Raw genomic sequence first — 26,606 nt, forward strand, 5'->3', positions numbered from 1 at the left:
CATACGCGATCACTCGCAATGGGAAACGTGACAGACCCAACGCGAGCGGTCGCGAGCATACGCGATCACTCGCAATGGGAAACGTGACAGAACCCCCCCCACGCATCTCGCCGGGAGGTTGAATTTTCAACACTCGTGCTCGCCAACTCGATGTTGACGATTGTGAACGAGGAAAAATCTCGCCGGGAGGTGGATTTTCCTTGCTTGTGCTCACCAACTTGACATTGGTGAACACAAGCGAGGAAAAAAACTCCTCCGCTACGCGAAGCAGAGTTTTTCGGAACTCAGCGGAGTGCGGGAAACTCTGCAATTGGAGCGGAGTTCACCGCCCAGGGTTAGTTTGCCGTTGGTTTGGCAAGTAGCAAAGGAGTTGCAAAACTCCTTCACCTTCTGGGACATCCCTGGACCGTGGAAGTGGGTGACTAACCGACTCCAAGTTTTGGCCTGGACAAGATGCCCAGCTAAGAGGGTGTCATGAGCCAAAGTGAATAAGAACTGTCTATACATCTGAGGCACTACCACTTTCCTAGCAGTACCAGCTTTGGGGTCTCTGGCCTCAGTGTAAAGGAGCCCTTCCTCCCAATAGGTTCCGTGGGAGCCACTGACATCTCCTGTTTCCTGATCAGCAGCTTGCTGTCTCAGACTTTAAAGACTAGAGCAGGTCGTCTGTCCCTGGCACAGAGCTTCCTTACAGGGTCCCTTGTGCCCAAGAGCTCAGCCGTGTACGGTCCAAATTCCTGGGGCTCAGTTCCCTCTGGGGCTCACAGGTCTTCTCCCTGGGGATCTGTCCAGAAGCTGGCTTCCCAGATCTCATGCCTTTTCTCTTATTCCAGACTCCAACTCCTTTTTTTCATTCTGGGTGTTACACTTTGCTCTAGTTTTCACACACACACATTCAGGTATACCCAGCATTGCTGCATGGGTTTTTCCTTCTACCTCAGCCCATCCTGACGACTCTAGATGATTGCCTAGCAGACATTGTACAGGAATTACAGAGGGTACCTCCATCTTCATTTGGCTAGTAACCCCTCCCCATTCTAAGGACACCATCGCCATGGGATGGACCTTTGCCTGATTATCAGCATCAAGGACTGTGAATGTCTCACCAGCCAAGTATTGTTCTGGGGAGATCAGTCATTTAGTCACCATAATTACACTTGCACCTTTATCCCTCAGTGCTTCAACTCTGATCCCATTTATATGCAGCAGTTGTCTGCATTTTTCCAGTTTAATGGGCCAGACAGCCAGAGCAGCTACATCCACCCCACCTTCCTAAAGTTGCTTTGGGGAGCTCTATGACACGGTCAGGGCTCTTTTGGGATCCCATCTGGAGACTTACCATTGTATTATTGCAGGTGCACTAGGGGGACTCTTTGTATTAGTACAGCTAGGGTCTTTTGTGTGGAGCCCATTGGCCGTGCAGTTAAAGCAGCATGCCTTTTTGGAACCTAGATCTTATCCTGATACCCACCCCTAGACTATTTATTGTCTCAGGGCCAACCCTCCTGAACAGGTTTTTGGGGGCCTTGAGAAGACTCTTTGTTTTTGTCTTTGGACTGGTTACCATATTTCCCTTGGGGATTAGTTTAGCAACCCCTTTCTTTTGGTCACCCCCACCATGAGTTGTCTTGACCCAGGGGTCTGCCTTCTTCCCCAACTTTTGAGGAGAAAGTGGATCTAGGTCTACCAGGTACTGATGTTATCTCTCAAGAATACAATTACTCAGCAGATGCTCTTTCATATTAAGATTATAAAGCCCATAATAGTCATGCACATAGTTACCTTTCAACCAGCCAACTGGTGCTTTCACTGAAAAGTCTACAAAATCTACCCAGGTTTGACTCTGGGTTTTTTGAGTCTCCCTGAACCTGGTCCTGTACTCCTCAGTGGTGAGTCCAAAGCCCTCAATCAGGGTATACTTCATGAGGTCACAGGACTCAGCCTCTGCCTCATTCAGTGTCAGGAGCCTATCCTTGCACCTTCCTGAGAACAGCTCCCGGAGAAGAAAGACCCAATATTTTTGGTTGAGTTGCCTCATTATTTTACCAGCCCTCTCAAAGGCTGTAAACCATTTGGTGAAGTTATCACCCTCTGTGTATTTGGGGACAATCCTTTTGGGGATTTTAGGTTTGAAAGCTTCATCTTTCTCCCTATTTATTACTTTACAGCCACCAGAGATGAGTCCTAGGCCCATCTCCGCTCTTTCTTTCTCTATAGCTAGGTGTTTAGCCTCTAAGGCTGTCCTCTTGGCTAGTTTTTTAAGATCTGCATCTTCACTGTCTATGTCTCCTGAGGTACCATCAGTACTCCCGTTGTTGCTTCCATTAGGATTGCTGTTGGAATCATTGTCATCCACCTCAGCATCCTCTGCCCCTTCTCCAAGTGGAGGGTTTCTTCCTCGGCTAGGGCCCTAGCATTTTCTGTGAGCAGTCTTTGCAGATATGCCTTTGTGTCTAGGTCTCACAGTGAGGTTCCATGCTTGGCAGAGGGACTTAAGTTCAGACAACTTAAGGTTCCTGTATTGTCCCAGGTTGAGCTCCTGGGAAGGACCTGCCTCAGACATGGCATTACAGTAGTGGGGCCTTTTTTTTGTTGAAAACTACAAAAGATTCTAAGTACTTTCTCAAGGCTCAACTAACTTAAATACTTGTTAAGTTCTTAACAGTTTTGTTGTGGGACATAACACAAGGCTCTAACAGCTAGGTTTTAAACAGTTAGAAAAAATCTGAATCAGAAAAAATGTTTTAGGCTAAAGACAGTTTTGGATTCCTTAGTGAAATCCCACATTAAACATGTGGTACAGCAGATGTCAAGTCTTGTATGATATATCAAAATGAGATATATCATACAAAGCATCCAGGGTTTCCCTTAAGAGTAGAGGGCTTGCTCTAGCAATCTCAAGGTGCTTTTCTTGGGAGTAGTGGGTCGAGCATCCTTAGACTTGAGGAGTGTTAAACATCTGCACATGCAAACAATCATCACAAAATGATGCACACACCTCAGTAAGGATATCCAAACCAATTAATAAAAATAACAATTATCTTTATATAACTTTAGGCACCAAGATCATCAAAATCAGGTGAGTACTTTTTAAAATAGCAGGTTTGAAGAAAACAGGTGTTTGATACTTTAAATCATTATTGAATCACTTTGCGGCAATGTTAACTTAGGAAGAAAACATACGCTGCACACTGTCACTTAATAATGACATACGGGACCCATTCCCGGGTCTTACGGTAAGTATGGGGCAAGGCCCAAGGCAACACCAACAGGTCGCCCCAGGAGTCACTGGGGCATCCAGGTGCAAAGGTATGTTTTTCAGCATCGGGTGATTTGGTACTCTAAACCGGTTTTGAAACACTCTGGGGTGATGTTAACCTCTGGAGGAAAAACATGTATTGCATCCAGCCACTCAACAGCGACTTTTGAGACCAATCTTCTAGACTTAAGGTGTGTATGGGGCAAAGTCCAAAGCAACACCAACAGAGAATATAGCATGTTACATTGCATGCTATTACATCACGTTCATTTACAATGTGGTTGTTACAATGACCGCGTTGTTGGAACGTAATACCTTTACAGCGCAAGTCATTAGGTTTAAAGCATTTTATTGCAAGGTTATAAACGAGGAAAACAATACATACAGTGTAAACTTGTCGTCAAAGAGGTGCTATTCAGAGTCTCTACACCATGAGCGTCATCAGAATTGCAGACATTACACTCAGAACATGTTGTAGAGCCACATGCTAGGCGTAAGGGCGATGACGACTGACCCCAAAACCAACAACCCCCCCTCAACTGCCCTCCCCTTGCCCTCCCCCCGAACTCCCTCCCACCCCCTTCCCCTCCCCGTTATGCCCCCCCCCCCGGGTAGTGCTGAGCAAATGTCACATGCCCTCTACACCTCTGCGGCAGGACCGCACCTCTCTCCATAGATATCTTTCAGGGCGACGAAGCCTGCGGGGTAGTCAGGGATGTCAGTCGCATGAGCCTGAGGTATCGGGGACAAGTCATTTCCTTAAATTCCGACTGCAGTAAGGTGAGAAAAGGCTGCCATAATCCCTCAAACTTATCTACCTCTCCCGCCACCGTAAGGGACAGTTTCTCCATACCTAGAACGTGCCATAACCTGTGTGGCCAGCCTATAGTGTTGGGAGTGGTGGTGGTGCGCCAATATATGAGTATGTTCTGTATCGCTGAACCTAATGCAATTGCTATCTGTCGACCCCTCCTGGACCTCAGAGGATACATCAACCCGTTAGGTAGCCCTAATAGGACATAGGCGGGAAAGCGAGGCAGTTCAATGTCAAAACACTGGTCAACCTCATCTAAGACCTCCTTCCAGTAGGGACCCAGCAACGGACAGTCCCACAGGATGTGTGTTAGTGTGCCAGTCTGTCCGCACTCGCGCCAACAGGTGTCCGGGAGATTATGGTTCATTTCATGCAGTCGTTGAGGCGTGTAGTACCAGTATGTAGTTAGTTTAGTGAAAGTCTCAGTGAGCCCAGTGTGGTAAGCCGAGTGACACGCGCGGTAGGAAATGTCGTCCCATTCTTTGTGGCTTAATTCCCTCCCCAGTTCCCGCTCCCAGCGCACCCGTCCGGGGTTGTGGATGTGGAAGGTGGGGGGCTGCAAAAGTTTGTACAGGTCCGAGACGAGCTTGGCATCCGAGGAGCGTGTCGCCAGCCACATCTCATAAGGTGTAGACTAATTTGCATATAGCCAGGTTCTGAGCTGGGATGGTGCAATGAGCTAAAAAACAGGTGATGGATTAAAACCATGATCTCTTGACTTGGTAAGAGTATTCTGCATCATTCAGAAACTCTGTCCATCACCACCCCCTTTTCCAAAATCGATTTTATCCACACTATGTGTGGGAGGGTATACTCAGACGTGAGTCCCTTGCTCATTGCACCATCAGGATTCAAGCAAGCCGGGCCGACGAAGGCTGTGTTGCCAGAAACCGGTCCCCGGAAGCTTGTCTCCTTCCCAGTATAAGAATTGGCTTGGTAGTTTGGTTTGTCCTGTTCCCATCATGCACTGGGACAGGAACAGACTAATTTGCATATAGCCAGGTTCTGAGCTGGGATGGTGCAATGAGCTAAAAAACAGGTGATGGATTAAAACCATGATCTATTGACTTGGTAAGAGTATTCTGCATCATTCAGAAACTCTGTCCATCACCACCCCCTTTTCCAAAATCGATTTTATCCACACTATGTGTGGGAGGGTATACTCAGACGTGAGTCCCTTGCTCATTGCACCATCAGGATTCAAGCAAGCCGGGCCAACGAAGGCTGTGATGCCAGAAACCGGTCCCCGGAAGCTTGTCTCCTTCCCAGTATAAGAATTGGCTTGGTAGTTTGGTTTGTCCTGTTCCCATCATGCACTGGGACAGGAACAGACTAATTTGCATATAGCCAGGTTCTGAGCTGGGATGGTGCAATGAGCTAAAAAACAGGTGATGGATTAAAACCATGATCTCTTGACTTGGTAAGAGTATTCTGCATCATTCAGAAACTCTGTCCATCACCACCCCCTTTTCCAAAATCGATTTTATCCACACTATGTGTGGGAGGGTATACTCAGACGTGAGTCCCTTGCTCATTGCACCATCAGGATTCAAGCAAGCCGGGCCGACGAAGGCTGTGATGCCAGAAACCGGTCCCCGGAAGCTTGTCTCCTTCCCAGTATAAGAATTGGCTTGGTAGTTTGGTTTGTCCTGTTCCCATCATGCACTGGGACAGGAACAGACTAATTTGCATATAGCCAGGTTCTGAGCTGGGATGGTGCAATGAGCTAAAAAACAGGTGATGGATTAAAACCATGATCTCTTGGCTTGGTAAGAGTATTCTGCATCATTCAGAAACTCTGTCCATCACCACCCCCTTTTCCAAAATCGATTTTATCCACACTATGTGTGGGAGGGTATACTCAGACGTGAGTCCCTTGCTCATTGCACCATCAGGATTCAAGCAAGCCGGGCCGACGAAGGCTGTGATGCCAGAAACCGGTCCCCGGAAGCTTGTCTCCTTCCCAGTATAAGAATTGGCTTGGTAGTTTGGTTTGTCCTGTTCCCATCATGCACTGGGACAGGAACAGACTAATTTGCATTTAGCCAGGTTCTGAGCTGGGATGGTGCAATGAGCTAAAAAACAGGTGATGGATTAAAACCATGATCTCTTGACTTGGTAAGAGTATTCTGCATCATTCAGAAACTCTGTCCATCACCACCCCCTTTTCCAAAATCGTAAGTTTCCGGTCAGCCAGGTCCCTTACCTGCGGCTGCAGCGCCCAGTGGCGAACCTGTAGATATCGCATACGTTCAGTCTCAGGCAGATGGTAAGCTCGTCTGAGGTCCTGGAACGACACAATCCCTTCCGAACCATACATGTGAAACAAAGCGCAGCATCTGGCAGCCCGCCAGAGCGAGAACGCGCCAGGCTCCATCCCGGGCTGAAAGTCAGGGTTCCCGACCAACGGCGTAAACGGCGACGGGAAGGTGGTAAGTTCCTGGTTAGCATTCACGGCATCCCACACTCTAAGCGGAACTTGCATGACAAAAGACGCGTAAAGGTTGGGGGGGCGATGAGCTCTGCGCATGAAGGGTATCTCCTGTAAGGTCCTGCCCGCCACCGCCTGGTCCTGAAACAGCCAATGTCTGTCAGATTCCCATTTGCTCCACTCCACGAAATACCGTAATAGCGCTGCTTGAAAGTACTTTTGGAGATCCGGAATGCCAAGGCCGCCGGATTCCGGAGCCAGTGTAGACAAAGCTCTCTTAAGCCTGGGTTTGCGACCCTGCCAGACAAAGCGGGCGATGTCAGGCTGAGCCTGTCGGATCCAACCCTTCGGTGGCTGAAGCGGTAGGGCCCGAAACAAATACAGGACCTGCGGCAGGAGAGTCATCTTCACCCCGGCGATCCGTCCCAACAACGACAATGTGCTCCATGTAAAGGGCGAAAAGAAGCGGGGACAGTGGGCACCCCTGTCTGGTTCCCCGTTCAATCGCAAAGTGGTCAGAGCTGCACCCATTCACCCGCACCACCTGGGTGTTTGTAACAGTTAAATACGAGGGTGCGGAATTTCTCCCCTATACCCATTTTGCAAAGCACTCTTTCAAGGTAAGACCAACGCACACGGTCGAACGCCTTTTCCGCGTCGACCAACAACAGCATGCGTTCCCCAGGGATGCGGGAGGCCTTCTCCAGGATGTGTACCACTCTCTTAGTGTTGTCCACCGTTTGCCGACCAGGGACAAACCCCGCCTGATCCGGGTCCACAAGTCCCGGCAGATATTGTGCCAGACGAGTCGCCAGGATCCCCGTGTAGAGCTTGAGGTCCACGTTCAACAACGAAATTGGCCGGTAGGAGCCGCACTCTGTCTTGTCTTTCCCTGGCTTGGGAATTACCGATACCGTCACCCGGAGCAAATCCGGAGGGATGGCTCCCGGTTCCACGAAGGAGTTATAGAGTCGCGTCAACAGTGGGACCAGTTCTTGGCAGAACGTCTTGTAGAAAAGTGGGGTGTAACCGTCGGGTCCCGGGGCCTTCCCATGCTTAAGCCGGGAGATAGCCACAATCATCTCCTCTGGCCGAATGTCCCGCTCCAGGTATTCCGCCTGTTCCGGGGTGATGGCAGGGAGCATGACCGATTCGAGGTAATCAGCCTCAGCCAATGCCGAGGGAGGTTCGCCTGCGTATAAGTCGGCGTAATATCGGCGGAATCCCTCCGCAATCTGATTGTCCTCCGTAGCCGTCGCTCCGCCGGGAATCAACAGTTCCGCAACCCGCTGACGCTGATGTTTCATCCGGAGTCTGTTCGCGAGGAGGCGGCCGCACCTATCGCCGCCAGTGTAATACGCATGTTTCAGGCGCAGCGCCGCATATTCCGCTCTGTCCATGTCCAGCGCGGAGAGTAATTTCCGGGCTGCCTTAAGCTGCCTCCAAATTCTGGGGGCCCCCGTTCTCTGATGCATCTGTTCCAACTCCCGCACCTGGGTCGTAAGCTCATCCCTTTTTTGTTGTCGTTCTCTATTCTCCGCCGACGAGGTGGCGATGAATTCCCCACGGAGCACCGCCTTCAAGGCGGCCCACTGTGTCGCTCGGGTGGTGTCCCCATTATCATTATGGGACCTGTATTCAGTAATTGCGTCGCGTATCTGCTTCACCACCGCCTGCTTATGCAACAGGGAGTCTCTGAGGCGCCAGACTCCCCGAGAGGGTGATACCGGCGGTAGTTGAAAGGAACCCGACACCGGGGCGTGATCCGACAACGTGAGAACCCCTATGTCGGAAGCCGTCGCCAGCGCAGCTATCGGTTCCGTAACTAGGATATGATCTGATCTCGCGTATGTCCTGTGCGCGTGGGAGTAATAGGAATAGGCCCAAGTGGTGGGGTGCAGGCGTCTCCATAAATCATGCATATCGAGATCACCTAGGCAGGAGTGACTCAGCTGCGAGAACTCCCAGGTGTGTGGGCGTCGCTGCGCAGATCTGTCCAGGAGCGAATCAAAGACCATATTCAAGTCCCCCCCAATGATTATGTGTCTGTCCGGTGTAGTCGCTATGTTTTCGAGGGCTGAGTGTAGGAACAGGTCCTGGCGGTCATTCGGGCTATAAATGGAACCCACAGTGAACAAGAAACCCCCCAGCTTGACCCTGTAAGCTAGGAGCCTCCCCTTCTGCTCCGCAACTTTGTGCAGGACCTCTCCTTTAAACATTCTAGAGATTAAGATAGCGACCCCTGCTGTCTTAGTGGGCCCTGAGGAAAAAAGCTGTATTGGGAATTTCGGTGATCTCATCCTAAGGCTGTCTCGGGCTAAGAGGTGAGTCTCCTGTAAAAGACAGATGTCTGCCTGGGTGTTCTCAAGGAGGGACAATATCGCCCTACGCTTGACCGGGTTGTTCAGTCCTTTCACGTTGAGGGTGACTATCTTAAGGGCCATGAATAGTCGTCCCAGGAAAAGCGTTCAATGAAGCTATGCCGGCAGTGATCGCCGTGAGTACCAACGGTGTAAAGCCGAGCAAACGCAGGAGCCTAACAGCACAATACCCGCCACTCAGTGTGCGCGGTGCGAGGCCATAGCAAGAACAGCAGTAAAACATGACAGCCCAGCACAAATCCCAAAGTCCCCTCCAAACATCCCCCAACCAACCCAACACCCGGCCACCCCACCCCGAACTTCGAGACCTGTAGTCCCCCCGATCCCCCCCCTGATCCCAACCACCCTCCTCCCGCACCCCACCCGTTCCCCCAACGTCCTCCCCTCCCCAACTTCCCTTGAACGAGGATCATTGTCCCAGTCCGGTCCTTATCGGACAAGTCTGTGGTAAGTTATTCGAGTGGACGTCCAGCCACCTCCTGCACCCCCCCGCTGCCCCCTCCCTCCCGGAACCCCCGCACCTGCTTTGAAGATGAGGTCATCAAGATCTCCCCCCGGAGTGTGCTCAGGCCGTCAGGGCGATATCACCAGACGACGTGTCTCTGGATACCACCAATATTGCGTCGTCCATTTCAGCTCTGACCGTGGGTGAGTCCGGCCTCGAAGGTAAGTTAGTGGACCGTTGCCGTCGGACAGTCTGCCACCCATCTCTGGTGATGCGTCGGCGGGAAGGCGTAGGAACGTCGGTGTCCGTTGCCGTGATCCCCAGCACCTCGCAAGTGTCCTGAAGGGACCGGAGCTGATGCAAGGTTCCGTTCCAGCGGAAGATGAGCCGGAAAGGGTGGCCCCAGGAGTACTGCGTGCCGTGTTCTCTCAAGAAGTCCGTGGCGATCTTGAAGGACTTGCGCTTTTGAAGGGTAATCGTAGATAAGTCCTGAAACAGCGCCACCTGATGATTCCGGAAACTTAGCGGCTGCCGACGTCGAGCCTCGCGTAGGATCCGTTCCTTCAAGGGGAAGTCCGGCAGGAAGGCCAAGATGTCTGGGGCTGGTGCCGAAGCCCGGCGCGGCGGGTCCACTCTGTGCCCTCTGTCTATCCTCACCGGGAAGTCTCCAGGTTCCCCCAGGATATCGCGGAACATATCTCTCAGGTAGGCAGCCACGTCCTCCCCTTCTTCTCCAGATGGGACGCCTCGGACTCTAATGTTGTTGCGCCTGGACCTGTTCTCGAGATCTTCTGCGTGGGTCTGGAGGTCAATTTGCTGGTCTCTGAGCCGTAGAACTTCCTGCTGCAGGTGCGTTATCTCGTCGTCGCGGGTGTGGCCAGCCTCTTCTATAGTGGTTACACGCTCACCAAGGGAATCGACCTCCCTTCGCACCTCGCGGACCTCCCCCGCCACCTCCTGCTTCAGTGTTTGGAAGTCCCCTGAGGGTGCTGAACAACGACTCCAAAAACGATCGGGTCACTGGAGGTTCCCCTCCCTCAGCCCCCCGAGAGCTGGACGGAGGGCTCGGGGCAGGCTGGGTCCTATCTTGTCTGGGGGCAGCCCTGCTCAGCATATCAGGCAAGGTGCGGTCACCTTTCTTACCCCCTCGGTTGCCAGACATCGTAGCAGCGGGAGCGGGCACCGACAAGGTCCCGAGCAGCGTGGGGCCGAGATGCACGTGTCAGCACTCCCCGTTGCGGCACTCCACGTGTTGATCGCAGCTGCGGGGCCTCTCAGACTTCCGCGTCGTCACCCCAAGGTGGGTGCTGCTGTCCGCCACCGACCGCGGGGTACCACCTCTGCCCCGCCACGTGGAGAAGAGCGACCACGCCAAGGTGTCGCATCGCCCGGCCTCTCCTCTGTACCTCCGGAGAAGATGTAGCAGTGGAGTCCGCCTGGGAGGGCCTGGGTGGCCTCCCTCCGTGTCGCAGTAGGAATGGCGTAGGTCTATTCCCCCTCGAGGACGGTGCTCCTCACCGCAGTTCCTGTGCTACACAATGTCCTGCCCAAGCAAGTAGCCCGTCACCCTTAAGGTCCTCTCCGGGGGGTCGCAGCGCCACAGTCCGGCTCCGGTGCGAGGCGCGGTGAAGGAGGGAGGGCCCCTTTGCAGTCAAGGCCCTCGAGCCGAGCGTCACCGCCGCTCTGGAGGCCCACCGGGGCCCACTTGAGAGTGATGTGGGGGCGGGGTCCTCGTATCTCGCCCGGGCTACTTAGGGTGTCCTGGAGCGCCCCCCGGTCACTGCGCCGACCCTCTAGATAGTTTGGGGTGCAGCGGAGGGCCCCAGAAGCCCGCTCCCCGGGGTAGGCCCCTCGGCCCTCCGGATCCCCGGGGTCGCGTAGTCGGAGCTCCCCGGGTCCGCCTCTTAGGGTCCCGGCCGGTGATTCGACGGCCCGCCGCGGGTGGCGTCTCTGCTGCCTCGTCTGCGGCACGCTCCGGGGGGCGCCTCCCCACCGGCAGTCCCCGTAGTTCCGCTAGGGCTTCCGGTCGCTCCACCGGCGGGCTTCGCAGGATGGCCCACAGGCGTCTTCCGGCTAGGCGACAGGCCTCCTTTCCGGGGACCGCTCCAACCGGGCTCCGCTGCGCTCCGGAGGGCACCGGGGATCCCCAGGTCTCGTCGCCGCTCATCCTCCGGTGCTGGGCACTATCTCCCGCTCGATCCGGGGGAGATCAGCGGCGACTGGCGGTGCAAAGGCTCCGGGGCTTCTGGAGCTCACGAGGAAAGCGTCCTCCTAACTCGCCATCTTGGCCACCCAGCGCAAGTCATTAGATCGACTTGCTGTAAGGGTGTCGCTGGACCAAATAATAGTATAATTTACTATTCCAATTCCAGCCTGTGCAACAGTAGGGAAGGTGTTGGAATAATAAATCATACAATTCCTTATGTTAGAGCACCCCCTACAGCAAGTCGATCTAATGACTTGCGTTGTAAAGGCATCACGTTCTAAAAACGTGGTCGTTGTCACAACCGCATTGTAAAGGAACTGCGATGTAATGATTGTGTGGTAAATGCTGTGTCCCCTAACAGATGCAAAACCAACAGTTGATGGACAGAATGCAGAACAATGTCATACATTCACCCCAGTACAGAGATCTGGGCCTAAATCCATCGTGTTTTTGCACTCCACACCACCCCAGTTCAGACATAGCTATATGCAAATCAGCCTTGACCCTGTGCCTCATGGGAACAGTCCAGCCCGAACTGCCAAGCCATGTCTTTACTGGACCGGAATCAAGCATCCTAGGACCGGTTTCTGGCTATCAGCCGTCTTCAGCCAGGATAGCTTGACTCCAGTGGTGTGGAGAGCATGGGACTCACGTCTGAGCATACCCATCCCACTCGGGGTGACAAATGCAAAACCAACAGTTGATGGACAGAATGCAGAACAATGTCATACATTCACCCCAGTACAGAGATCTGGGCCTAAATCCATCGTTTTTTTGCACTCCACACCACCCCAGTTCAGACATGGCCATATGCAAATCAGCCTTGACCCTGTGCCTCATGGGAACAGTCCAGCCTGAACTGCCAAGCCATGTCTTTACTGGACCGGAATCAAGCATCCTAGGACCGGTTTCTGGCTATCAGCCGTCTTCAGCCAGGATAGCTTGACTCCAGTGGTGTGGAGAGCATGGGACTCACGTCTGAGCATACCCATCCCACTCGGGGTGACAAATGCAAAACCAACAGTTGATGGACAGACACTTCGGGCAGCAAAGGGGTGACCAGGTGCAGAGGTGCCGTAAAGCATCAGGTACCCCATTTCAAGTCTATGGAGATCAGTCCGTCGGAAGAGAGATTGCAGGATCGGACTGTGGGACCAGTTGGGCTGAACCCACAGGGGAGCTCAACTCTTTCAAGGCTTTGGGACATGGGGACACCTTTGGTACTCTTCTACAGGGGCCAGAGGCGACGGGTGCAGAGTTGTCTTTAGGTGTTGGATTTCCGTCATCGAGAGGACTAGTGGTAGGGGGGCTTGCAAACAGAGGCTGCAGGAAGCATCAGATTGACCACACTGGGCAAGTCCAAGATGTGATTTGTCTCTGGTGGGCCGGGGAGACCATGCTGGCACCATTTGCCCACTTCAGCTCTGGATTGGAATCACAGTTACAGTGGTGTTTTGTGGTGTTGGGTTCTTTCAGTCCAGAGCACTCCATCTTCTTTGGGGTGCCTGTAGGATGCGAGGAAACAGGTCTTGAGTCTTTATTGAAGGTGGGCAGTCCTCCCAATCTTTGGAAGCACAACAGCTGCAAGACGAGACCTCTTTGGGGCAGTTTCGACAGGGAACAGCAGAAAAGCCGGCAGGGTTGGTGACAAGTCAGTTGCTTCTTCTGCAGTTCTTGCTTTCATGGCTCCTTTTCTCTTCTTCTTTTGGTCAGCAGGATCTGATTTCCTAGTGCCAGGGCACTCCTAAATACTGAATTTAGGGGTGTTAGGGGAGGGTAGGGTAGTAGCAAACGGCGACCTACCCCTGGAGTCACTACCTCCCTATATAACCACTTTGTTAGGGAAGTAGGCATAACCCTGTCCCAGAGATCCCAAATTTGACAATCCCCAAGATGGTCACATCTGAAAAGTTGCCTCCACTTCAGGTAGCCCAGTTCAGGGGTGGTACTCGCCTGAGGGTGGAAATGCCTGTCTTACCTAGCTAATTTTCCCACCCATCCAAGTGCAAGGAGGCTCTGGACACGGGGTTGGTGTCCTCTCCTGTGAGATAAGCCAGATTTGCATACAAAAGACAGTGGGCCTCTTCGAAGCTCTCCAGCCTTTGAATGCTAATCCGCAGGTCATCCTGTGGGCGTGTGCGCAAAGCACCCCCTGCCTGAGCAGACATGGTTTATGGGCCCCAGAGAGCAAAGGTCCACGCCCTTTGGGGTCAGCAACTCGTCTCTGGTGGCCGGCTGGTGAAAACCAGTCAGTCAGCACACCAGTAGCTGGTAGGGCTTCAGGGGACACCTCTAAGGTTCCCTCTGGGTGCATGTATTACTAAATCTGTCATTGGTTGGAGTTCATGAAAATGAAATGTTTGATACCAAACATCCCTTATTTTCAGTGAAGCCATCCTGTAGCTGGGGAACTCATTTTCACCAGTGTCCAGCACATGCTTTTAAGATGGCTTCCCTGATCACTTGTACTGGCAGTAATGGAACTGTCCAGTACGGGGCATATCTGTTTAACCCCTTCCATGCTCATGACAAGGTCAGCTTGTCATGCAGTACACTGGAGCTGTGCTTATGACGAGCTGACCTTGTCATGAACAATGGGATCATCTAAATTTCAGCACCCAGCGGGAATTGCCTTAGCACCAATGTGGTTAAGCAGTTATGCCCTCACATGTAGTATAGTGCACCCTGCCTTAGGGTGGTGAGGCCTGCAGTAGGGGTGACTTACTTATACTGCATGCAGTGTCGGCAGGCAGGGCACACAGTCTGTGTGCCATGTCGTGTTTTCACTTTTGTCTGTACCAAGACACGCAGCCTGCAAAGGCAGTTTGCATGAGTTTGGTGAGAGATCCCTTAAGGGGGCCCAGTTTGTGCTGCAGCTATTGGGGACCCTCTTTAGCACCTCAGGCCCTAGGTACTGTGGGTACCATTTACTAGGGACTTACAGAGGGCACTAAAGGTATTTCCAATTGGGTTAAACAACTGCACAGTTTTAGGAAACATAACTGCCACTGAGGACCTGGTTATTAGGTAACCAGTGCACTTCCAGTCGAAATCACATCAAATACTAGGCAAAAAAAATGGGGGTGACCCTGTCGAAAAGGGCACTTTCCTACAGACACTTATCTCAAGTAATGAACACAGGGATGTAAGTAATGAGCACAGAGAAGTAGACACTGAACGTAAGTGACAGGCAGCCAACAGATTCCCCTGGGTGCAAGTAATGCGGACATGAGAGAGGTGTGGCTGTAAGAGATTGAGGCACGAGAGAGGCTATAGACAGACGTCACAGGCACCTCTGAGGGCCCCTTGTTGTACTCTGCTGTGACTACCACTATCAGACCTGGGATCACTCCACCTTCAGAAGCATATCAGACACACGTATTATACACTGCAGTTGAGAAAACGTTTTCTGCTGTGAAGCCGCGGCTATAAAAAGCCAAGTTCCCGTACTTCATTATGACACATTCTCAGTAGAAACATACCACAATGGGTGGCATCATAGCAAATTATATTACATGGCACCTCACCCATATTCTAATTAAATAAAAGCACAACACCACCCAATAATCTGATATCATTCCTTAAATGACAAAAAATGCCTATCATTTGTAGTTAGAGTAGCTCATTTTACTTTGTGGCTCAGAATTGTGGTGCCCATCAATGTAAGGCCAACCAATTTATTGATTAGCCCCACTTTACTCATCCATTACTAATAATGGTGAGATGACTCTGCATCCTTGATAATCAATGTCTTGCTTAATGTCATTCCTAATGATATTTTAAGTCACTCAGTTCATGATCACACCCAGTCAATATATAATTAATAGAACCTAAACACTGCCACAGCTCTTCTTCTAATAACAGCAACACCTATTTCAGCCATACAGTCCACACACTGCCTTGTTAATATCATTGACACTCTCTCTGGTCTGAACTCTTCCCAGACTCACTCTGCTGTAGGTAGCTCCTAGACACACTGAGTTCTTCATAGCCCCTGCACTTTCTCAGTTATAGTTAGCACCTAGACCTGCTGCTCTAGATAGCATCTACATCTGTTTTGTTCAGGGTCATACCTCTATTTTTAGTTTCAATCTTCACCTGGAAGATTCAGGGAAAGCTCAGGCCTGATAAAAGATTTGCTGGCTATTCAACTTTTAGAAAAGGTGTCAGGACCTAATAATGAGAAAGGCCATTATTGGACCCATTTTTTCTAAGGAGAACCGGCTGAAGGTCTCAACACTATCTCTAGTCATTTAGTCTGATAGTTATTTGGTTGGGATCACTTTAGAATCCTCTCAGCTGCCCTCAAATTCTAAATTGCTCAGTAGAATAGAACACCTATGTCTAAATTACCTATTGAAGTCTGGGAACAAACACTTAGGAAAGCCAGACCTTAGCATATGACAGACTTTATCACTGGATTGAATCCACGCTCGAGCTAGGTATCCACTAGAAATGTTATACACAACCAGCTACAGATAAATCTGCACCTTAGTATACTCCCTATCTCCAGAAACTTAAAAAAGCATGCAAAAAGCAGAAAGGTACTGGAGAAGTGACTACCAGGAGAATTCCAAGGAGAAATACTGTGATACTATCAGAATCTATTATGCCGAAATTAAGAAAGCACAAAGGGTATACTTTGAGGGAAAAATCAATGGTGCCACCAAATCCTCTTGCAAAATGTTTCGCTTTGTGAGAGCACTTCTCGATCCCTCTGTAACTGGTCCTATCATGGAATCCTCACCTGCACAGGGCAATGACCTGGCCAAGTTCTTTCAGAGAAAATCCAGAACATTTATGAAATGTTTCAAACTACCTTTCAACCTGTTATAGGTAGCCACAGTGTGGACTTGGTAGCTACCAATTCAATCACTCTGAGTGCTTTTCCCAATCTGCCATTATATAGTCTTCGAGTTATCTTGAGTAAAATCAAATCGTGCACCCCATCTGACCCGACCCTCCTCGTATTTTAGCTAAAGTAGCTGAGGTGATTCTCCTCACCTTGCACTTAATGATGAACCTCTCCCTCACTACAGGATGTGTATCCGTGGCATGGAAATATGCCGTGATGAAAACACTTGAAGAAATCTAATCTCGATCCACTTGATTTAGGAAACTACCGCCCGATATCTCTTTTGCCTGGGATAAGTAACATTTTAAAAGAACATGTTAATTTTGTGCTCTCGGAATTCCTTGAGAATCACAATAGCCTGCATCCAACTTAGACTGGATTCTATCCTTATTATGCCACTGAAACTTCATTGTTGGCGGTGGTTGAAGAAGCCAAAAGGCTGCTAGACTGAGGTGGGTCAGTTGCAATTGTTCCCCTCAATATTAGTGCAGCCTTTGACACCGTAAGCGATAACATTTTAGTTAATAGATTACAGAATATTGCAATTACCGCAACTGCCAAAGCTTGGCACAAGCGTTTCTGGAAGATAGGACTTTCCAGGCCTTTGGCAGCCAATGTACGACTGATAGCTTCCCTTTAAAATGTGGAGTAGCTCACGTCTCTTCGTTGAGCTCTACTTTTTAAAATGTGTATATGAGACCACTTGCGGATGTTGTACGTCCCTTTGGGATCACTATAATTTCCTGAGCAGACGGCTCGCAATTGGTCTTCTCTCTTAATCAAAGTGAGGACTTTCCCTCCCCTCCTTAAGCCCCGGCTTAGAACAAGTTGATAATTGGATGATCTTCTTGTGTCCCAAATTAAATGGAGGCAAACTTGTGCTGAATGTTCTGGGCAATAATCCAAACCCTTCTTTAGACTTTGGCTGGCATCACTGTTTAGGCCCCCTCCTGTCCCTAAACCTGCCATAAAGAGCTTGGGAATGTGTCTTCATGAAGATTTTAAATTTGATTCTTAAATAGTGAAGCTTGCTGCCATCTGCTTTGGCATATTGAAGATGCTTCAGAAGATTCTCCCCATTATCCCCCTACTTCTAAGAGGGTGGTATACTTTCTCATCTGAACTACAGCAATTCTTCCTATCTGGGAGCACCCAAGGTCACAGAAAAGAGACTTCAGGTTGTGCAGAATCCCGCTGATCGAATACTGCATAACATTCACAGACACCAATCAATGCTGCAGGCTCTCTTGATAGTGAGGTATGTTCCAGGTCAGATAAGGTTCAATGTTACTGACTGGTTTCACCAACAGCGCGTGTCACATGGATCTTCGCGTACTGACCTGAGCTTTTCCATAAGTGCCGATTCAACCCATTTTCTATCGGCAAAAGTTATGTTTGTCGTGTTAACAAACATATCTGGCCTCCCTATAGCACACGAGCTGCCTTCCACATATGCCAGCCATGGGATCTGCAGAGGCTTGTCTAGCTGTAGGCTGTCTTGCAGGATTAATCTACTAAAACTCAACTCCTCCTTTGTCCAGATCATATTCCAACGTTTTAGTGGGCTAAGTCGAAGCCGATCCGCTATGTTATTCCATACCTAGTTCTTCGCGGACAATTTCGTAAGGCGTGCTTTGGCAAACGCCCAGGAGACTCCTTAAAAACGTATTTTCTACTACTTGAAGTGGAAACACCTGGCCGTATCCCAAGATTCCGCAGCCATAGCACACAAAGGGGATACATTTAGCCCTGTAGATCTCCAGATCGGATTGGATGTGGGTGCGCCCCAATCGGCTGGAAAAATCCCTGACACCAAAAATAGCCCTGCTAAAAGAGGAAACATTTTGAATAATGAGCAAGTGCCAGTTAAGCTCAGAATCCAGTTGAATCCCCAGGTACTTGAACGTATCCACCCTTCTAATGTGCTGGCCATCTAATACATATTTAATTGTTTTAATTTTTCATGTGCCAAAATTCATGACATGTGATTGAGAAAAATTAGTGGATAGGTCAAGGCTATTCATAAAATTTATAAAAAGGGAGAGAGGCTTATTTAGGCTTTTAGCTGTATGAGCCATTAAAAATGTGTTGTCCGCATATACTAAGGAAGGAATGGGACGGCCACCAACTCTGGGGACAACAACACCCGCAATAGTCAAGATCTGGTCTAAGCTGTTAATGTAAAAAATAAATTGAAAAGGAGATGAATTGCAACCCTCGCTGCAGTTTAAAATGCTCTGTGCATTCCCTATTTGTGCCAAACCTAACGCTAGCGGAGAGGCCATTGTGCAAGTCACGCAAAAAATTAATAAAACTATATCCACATCCATCAGTTCCATCATCGATCAGAGTTTAGATTGTTTAACTATATCAAAGGCCGAGCTATGATCCATGAAGTCCAGATGGATGGCCCCCTTCTTAGCCTTAGTATGCTTGCAGGTTAAAAGATAGAGGTTCATGGTCTGTTCTATTGTACCCCAACCAGGGCGAAACCCATACTGGAGGTCGGACAAAAAGCCTCGCACCTCAGCCCAATCCGTGAGGCGATTTAATAAAATCCCGCCAATAGGATTCACCTCCGAGTCTATAAGGGAAATGGGCCTGAAACAGGCCGGGTCTGATCTATTGCCCTTTTTAAAGGAAGTAACTATTATAGACTGGGACCATGTAGAGGAAGATGACTAGAAGCAGCAAAATTTATATGCAGTGTCAATATCGGGGTCCACAAGTCTATACAGTCTTTGTATAGGTCACCAGGTACCCCATCAGGCCCTGGTGCCTTATTTGAAGGCAACTGGGAAATGGCAGCTCTGATGTCCGAGAGGCTAAAGGTTAAAGGTTAAATTACACTCTGTCTGGGGGCCTTCTTCAGGCTCCAATTCATCATCAAGTTCATAAATGGTCCTGAAGTGATCCACCCAGTCCTGAGATAGGATGGTACATGCCTGCTTGTTATGCTGGTCTTCCTGAAACAGGGACGAGTTGATGACACCCGAGAAGGCTGCGCTATTGTGCTGCTGACTGGCCATCACCAACTTGTCTTGCTGTGCATATCACCTACACTTGCTGTACCATGGATTAGCACCTAGATTGCTGCTCTGAATAGCATCTACACCTGCTCTGGTCCCTACCCTATTGTTCTGTTAACATTCCTGTTCTCTCTCTCACTGCTATAGATAGCACCTAGATTTCTTTTGCTCTGCATAGGACCCTCACCCACTCAGCTCGGAGTTTTAACTGCCTGTGCTCTGGATATTCTTGTTTTCGCTTTGTGAGAGATAGCGCCCAGACCTACTGTGCTTAAGATAGCACCTACACTCTGCCCTGCTCAGGTTATCCCTGGTGTCACTCCGCTCTCCATAGCACCTAGACACACTGTGAATATAGCCCAGATTCATAAACCGTTCAAACACCGACCACAGTCAAGGGTCAGCTGAGATGTGAGACTTTAGAAAGATTACAAATGAACTGTCCCAGTGAAACTGGAGTAGTTCGTTCTGCACCATATACTCTTTAAGGTTATTGTAAAACTGTAATGATAATCTAAACATTTGTAGGTCATTCTGGGCTGCAGGAGCACATTTATAATAAAAATATAATACCCATCCAAAGCCAAAATAAAAAAATGCAATGCTTGTGTTCCCTAAGGCCTGCAGTGTGGATTGATGATGCAGAAACCTTACAAAGACTTTGACATACCCGACTAAGACCCCCGAGCCCAACTATTAACCACAGAATAATGTTATTAGGGTATGTAAAAGAATGCTTCACATAAGGGTAGAGTGGATACCGTAGTGGGTGAGGAACATTCAAGTATGTACAACGCATGCTAACAATGTTATTCCCAGGTATATAACCATGTAAAAGTCAATCAAGACAACCGAATAGAGGGCAGTATTGAGGTGTGGAATTGGTCTTGAAATGAAGGTCCACCTTTGAGTGCACAGGTTGAGTTTAGATTGTGAGGAGGTTGGTCCATCCCTCAGAAGGCTCCATTTGAAATGCTCCCAATCCCAGGCATCTTCCTACTAGATTCCAGTGCAGAGCCCCAAGTGCAGGGGTAATTCCTTCAAAGAATCTGCACAAAACACTCCTATAAAAGTTAAACTTCATGCAGTTTGAGTTCTGCATTGCAAGTTTTGTTCAGATCCTCCAAGTGGGGGTCACATGTGGTCTTTTCCATTTTAATTCCCACAGACAATTTTGTTCACCTATACAGTAAAAAAGCTCTGAAGGATTGTCAGAAAACGCGGCATAAACATAGAACTTTATTCAAGTAACTGTCTTTAGCGGGATTGATTTAAATCAATTCAATAGTTTTTGAGAAATTAGAGTTTAAAAACAAGTTTGTTGGGTTTGAAATGGTCAACAAATGTAATTATTTAAACTGTTAATACACTGAGATTCACAAATCTGTGTTAGCAGACTTTGATGGACACACAGTTTAAAAGAATAACTTCATCCTATTGGATGAGGGAGCTATTTTTCTTGTTGTCCATAACTGGTTCCGGAAATTGTGCGTGAATCAGATTGACTGTCTGCAACATGAGAAAAAATATTGCATCTATCATTATAGGAATCATCATAAGAATCAGTCACTCACTCCCCACATCCTGGAGAAAAGAAAAAAAAAGAAATTGCCTAGGCCAGGCCAGGTTGGGGGCCTGAAGGTTTCCCCTTCAAAGAACAAACTTTAAAAAAAAGTATATTTTGTTGTGGAATTTGCAGAACCCACTGCTGGAATCGCATGCTACAGCGCAAGTCCCCAGTATGCAAACATGTAGAAAGAGGTGATCGTCCTTTGCTGGACCTCCTGCAGTTATGCGAACCCCATGGAAGGTTGGACAAGGAACCAGGGCCCTGCAAGAGTTTGCAAATGCTTCACTATAATCCAAAAACCTCAAACAATTTTAAGGGACCCCAGAAATTCACTGAAATAGAAAACCTTCCGTCATGGTACCGGAGGGCTTAACGCCCACCACCCTGACAGACAGTAGTTCATCCTATATAGAGATGACAGCTGACCAGCGGTCAGCTCTGTAGGTTGAAAGGAACCACCATCACAGCAGTTTCCTTCACTATACAAAGAGTTTTATAGCCAGCTGTGATTGGTTTTGAATGCCATTCACCAAACATATAATATTGTGTGTTTTTCAAAAACAAACTCCAAATATAGTTATTGAAAAAGAAAATGACCCCCATCCTCCCCACCCCATACACCCTGGGATTTCTGTTCCAACGTGTGGGCTCCATTTGTGTGTTTTATTTTTTGTTGTCTTTTTCTTTTCCATTGTCCCTCCCAACCAGGCTACATAGGCAGCCTAAAGCCGAGTTTCGTTGTAAGTTTAGTGGATTGCACTATAAATGTTGCAGTTCAAGCCAACATATCTGGAGTTCGCCGCTAGCCCTTTGAGTTTCGCAAATCTTGATTTTTCTGTCATGGTTTTTGTAAAAAAAATTGGTGGGGAAGCTGTCAGACCCTCATCAATCTGAAAAAAACATCGAGTAAAGGCAAAAATACTAAAATGTGAATGTCACAGCGGACTTATGGGTGAAGCCACCATCAGTAACTATGTTTTACATATAAATTTAGTAAAATCAAAAGGATAAACGCAACCTAAAAAAGCCAATTGATCTGGAGTTGGCTACCAGCCTCTTGTCTTTGGTAATGCTTTTTGTAAAGTTTTGTTTTGTAAATCTTTATTACAAATAGATAGAGAAGGTAGAAAAGATTGACAAATGGACAGGCAGACAGGATTGGATAGATAGATTGACCGAGATAACCTTACAAGTAGAGTTAGATAGATAGACTTGAAAAGATAGATACATTGATAGAATGCTAGATTTGCAAAGATAGATAGGCATGCAAATATATATGTCCCATAGATAGATAGAGGGGCAGGCAGGTAGCTAGAGGGACAGTAGAAAAATAGATAGGTTGATAGATAGGTAGATATATACATAGACGTACAGGTTGATAGACAGGTAGATCAATACGCACAGGTAGATAGATAGGATTGCAAAGATAGACGGCACAGCACAGATTCAGTCAGTAATATAATAGTTGAATATCTATATAATTATGACAAACAAGAGCACTGGAAGCAAACTAGAAAGACATACAACCAGGACATACAGACAATAGATGGTTTACAAGCATTGCTGTAGTCCTCAATTAAAATACATACAGAAGTGCATTTATAAATGAACTTCATTGTGTGCATTCTAAAAAATGAATTACTTCACTAAATGGACACCATCTGATATACTCTGATATAGCAGCAATCAGATAAACAAAGGCAGCTCCAAAAGGAATTTACTACATAATTAGCAGTATCAGGGACTAATAAAGCTGGAATGGGTACTGTGCTCTAAAGAGCTGGTAGAAAGTGTTTTGCTATCACATGAGGCTCCAAATAAACAGGCACCCCTAAAGTATTTATTAAGTACAAACAAAAACACTGGCACTGAATGGAGCTACCTCCTTGTGAAAGAGTAAAATGCAGTCACTCAGAGTGACGTGAGCCTGTGGCTGAAGTAGGCATACCCACTGCCCCATCCTCTATTCTGTAGTGGGCAAAAGCAAACTTTGAATGTCACAACAACAAAGCAATGGATGTGGAGATGAACCCCCCCCCCACGTAAGTATGTATATTATACATGTAATTTTTGTGAAATAAAAGGTCTTGGCGAACACCAGATCTAAAATGGTGCATGTGTCATTCTGTAGGTGTGCACATTTGTGGAGAAAATGTTGCATGCCTACAGAATGAGGCAATAGCAGCGACGACATTGCATCTTTTTTCCCCTGATGATGTGCAGCATTGAGAAAGCCTATACGTGTAAAAGGTGCGACTTATTGGCTTTGCCAATGTGTGTTTGAAATGGTTCTGAACCTCCTGTTCCTTTTGTAGCTCTGGCCAGGGCCTCAGATCACTCGAATTACACAATATGTAAGAAGCTCAGATTACATGTCCTAGTCCTATCCCAGGCTCTATGATAGCATAAGAGACTCCTTTGCAGCACTTGCCTATGTTTCCTGCTGTTATTGTGATGATCTGTGTTGCGTGGACCTTTCACTGAAAAGGCTCCATCTTGCATTATTTGTTAGGCCATGTGAAAATAGGAAACATTCCCTGCATAAGAAAGGAGGCATCTTGTCGATATGGACTAAACATCACCATGGGAAGAGAGTTTCACTCACTGAACATGGAACCTTCTCTGGTGTCTTGGTTACTTCTTGAATCCACACATCTAAATATAGAAGGGGATCACAGAAGGATCGTATGCCTTACCCTTCCTATTGCATCTTTACATTGAAAGGGTAATGTAGAATTTTTTAAGCGCACTTATCTATATGGACAAATACATTTCCCATTGAATAACAATAGACTTTAGTGATGGACTCTGCATTTCAAATTATTCAGTGTTTCTTTTTCTTAATCTAACAGGTGGAATAAATGCAATAATAAACAAAAAAGCTAAACGCATTAAACATCATTTATGTTGGAAGCGATGTAAAACAGTATACCTCGAAATCTTTCTCCTTGAAGGCTAATGCCTCGACAAAGTCTCTTTCTACAGCAGAAAACCCAAACTGCCCAATGAGCTCTATACTACGTTCTTAGGCACCAGCTGAGTTACATAGAAGACATAACACACTGACATACTGAAGCAAGTCTGATGAGGCTCTCATTACGAAGGAAGAGCTAACCTGGTATCAGAAAGAACACACAGGCAGAAAAGGAGAAAGTGCAACATCAGAAACGTCATAATGGAGAAAAAACATATTGATGGACTGAATGGAAAAGTGTTGTTTGCCATGAAAGACCTAATGCAGCATCAGCGTGTCCACATAGGGGAAAAACCATATAAATGTAACAAAGTGTTTCGAAGGAAGAAGAATCTAAACCAGCATCAACTATTACACGCTGGTGAGAAGTTATACGAGTGTATAGAAGATGACAAAGCATTTTTTAAAATTGGAGAGTTAAAGCAACATCAGGAAGTCCACACTGGGGAGAAACCATATGAATGTACTCAATGTAACAAGGGATTTGCTCAAAAAGAACATTTAACATGCCATCTGAAAGTTCATGCAGGAGAGAAACAATATCAATGTGCTGAATGTGACAAAGCATTTATTGAAAAACACAAATTAATAATACATCAGAAAGTCTACACAGGGGAGAAACCCCATGAATGTAGTGAATGTGACAAGAGATTTATTGCAAAGGAAAATGTAACACACCATCTAGCACTTCACACAGGAGACAAACCATATCAATGTACTGAATTCAACAAGGCATTTATAACAAATGGAGCATTAAAGCAACCTCAGAAAATCCACACTGGGGAGAAACCATATGAATGTATGGAATGCAACAGGGCATTTATTACAAGGCAAAGTTTAATACTACATCAGAAAGTCCACACAGGGGAGAAACCGTATCAATGTACAGAATTCAACAAGGTTTTTATAACAAATGGATTCTTAAATCAACATCAGAAAATCCACACAGGAGACAAAACACATCAATGTACTGAATGCAACAATGCATTCATTTCAAGGAAAAGTTTAATACTACATAAGAAAGTCCACACAGGGGAGAAACCGTATCATTGTACAGAATGCAACAAGGCTTTTATAACAAATGGATTCTTAAATCAACATCAGAAAATCCACACTGGGGAGAAACCGTATCAATGTACAGAATGCAACAAGGCATTTAAAACAAATGGAGCATTAAAGAAACATCAGAAAATCCACACTGGGGAGAAACCGTACGAATGTATGGAATGCACTAAGGCATTTCTTACACGGCAAAGTTTAATACAACATCAGAAAGTTCACACAGGGGAGAAACCGTATCAATGTACAGAATGCAACAAGGCATTTGCAACAAATGGATCCTTAAAGCAACATCAGAAAATCCATACTGGAGAGAAACCATATAAATGTACTGAATGCAACAAGGCATTTATTACAAGGCCAAGTTTAATACTACATCAGAAAGTTCACACAGGGGAGAAACCGTATCAATGTACGGAATGCAAAAAGGCTTTTACAACAAATGGATCCTTAAAGCAACATCAGAAAATCCATACCGGGGAGAAACCATATAAATGTACTGAATGCAACAAGGCATTCATTACAAGGCAAACTTTAATAATACATCAGAGAGTCCACACTGGGGAGAAACCGTATGAATGTACTGAATGTGACAAAGCATATATAACAAATAAAGGGCTAGAACTACATCAGAAAACCCACACTGGGGAGAAACCATATCAATGTACAGAATGTGACAAAGCATTTAGACAAAAAGAATATCTAAAACAACATTATAAAATTCACACTGGGGAGAAATCGTACAAATGCACTGAATGTGACAAAGCATTTAGAACAAATGGAGAGCTGAAGGGACATCAAAATGTCCACACTGGGGAGAAACCGCACAAATGCACTGAATGTGGCAAAGCATTTAGAACAAATGGAGAGCTGAAGGGACATCAAAATGTCCACACTGGGGAGAAAGTGTACGAATGTACTGAATGCAACAAGGCATTTATTACAAGGCCAAGTTTAATACTACATCAGAAAGTTCACACAGGGGAGAAACCGTATCAATGTACAGAATGCAACAAGGCATTTATAACAAATGGAGCGTTAAAGCAACATCAGAAAATCCACACTGGGGAGAAACCGTACGAATGTACAGAATGCACTAAGGCATTCATTAGAAGGCAAAGTTTAATACTACATCAGAGAGTCCACACTGGGGAGAAACCGTATGAATGCACTGAATGCAACAAGGCATTTATTACAAGGCACTGGTTAATACAACATCAGAAAGTTCACACTGGGGAGAAACCGTACGAATGTACAGAATGCACTAAGGCATTCATTAGAAGGCAAAGTTTAATACTACATCAGAGAGTCCACACTGGAGAGAAACCGTATGAATGAACTGAATGCAACAAGGCATTCACTACAAGGCAAAGTTTAATACTACATCAGAAAGTCCACACTGGGGAGAAACCGTATGAATGTTCTGAATGCAACAAGGCATTCATTACAAGGCAAAGTTTAATACTACATCAGAAAGTCCACACTGGGGTGAAACTGTATGAATGTACTGTATGCAACAAGGCATTCATTAAAAGGCAAAGTTTAATACTACATCAGAAAGTCCACACTGGGCAGAAAGCGTA

The 26,606-nt window shown here is 47.2% G+C and overlaps 1 protein-coding gene across 1 annotated transcript in view; it reads left to right on the forward strand.

Moving 5' to 3' along the window:
* Positions 1-26,361, forward strand: part of LOC144763600 (uncharacterized) — a 75,873-nt gene extending 49,512 nt beyond the window's left edge. The window contains exon 2 of the mRNA XM_078649343.1: positions 23,843-26,361. Within this exon, the coding sequence (XP_078505469.1) occupies positions 24,166-26,361 (2,196 nt within the window). The 5' untranslated portion in view covers positions 23,843-24,165. The remainder of the gene's footprint in view (positions 1-23,842) is intronic.
* Positions 26,362-26,606: the final 245 nt, after the last annotated feature.

This window comes from Lissotriton helveticus, chromosome 6, assembly GCF_964261635.1.
Source record: "Lissotriton helveticus chromosome 6, aLisHel1.1, whole genome shotgun sequence".
NCBI lineage: Eukaryota > Metazoa > Chordata > Amphibia > Caudata > Salamandridae > Lissotriton > Lissotriton helveticus.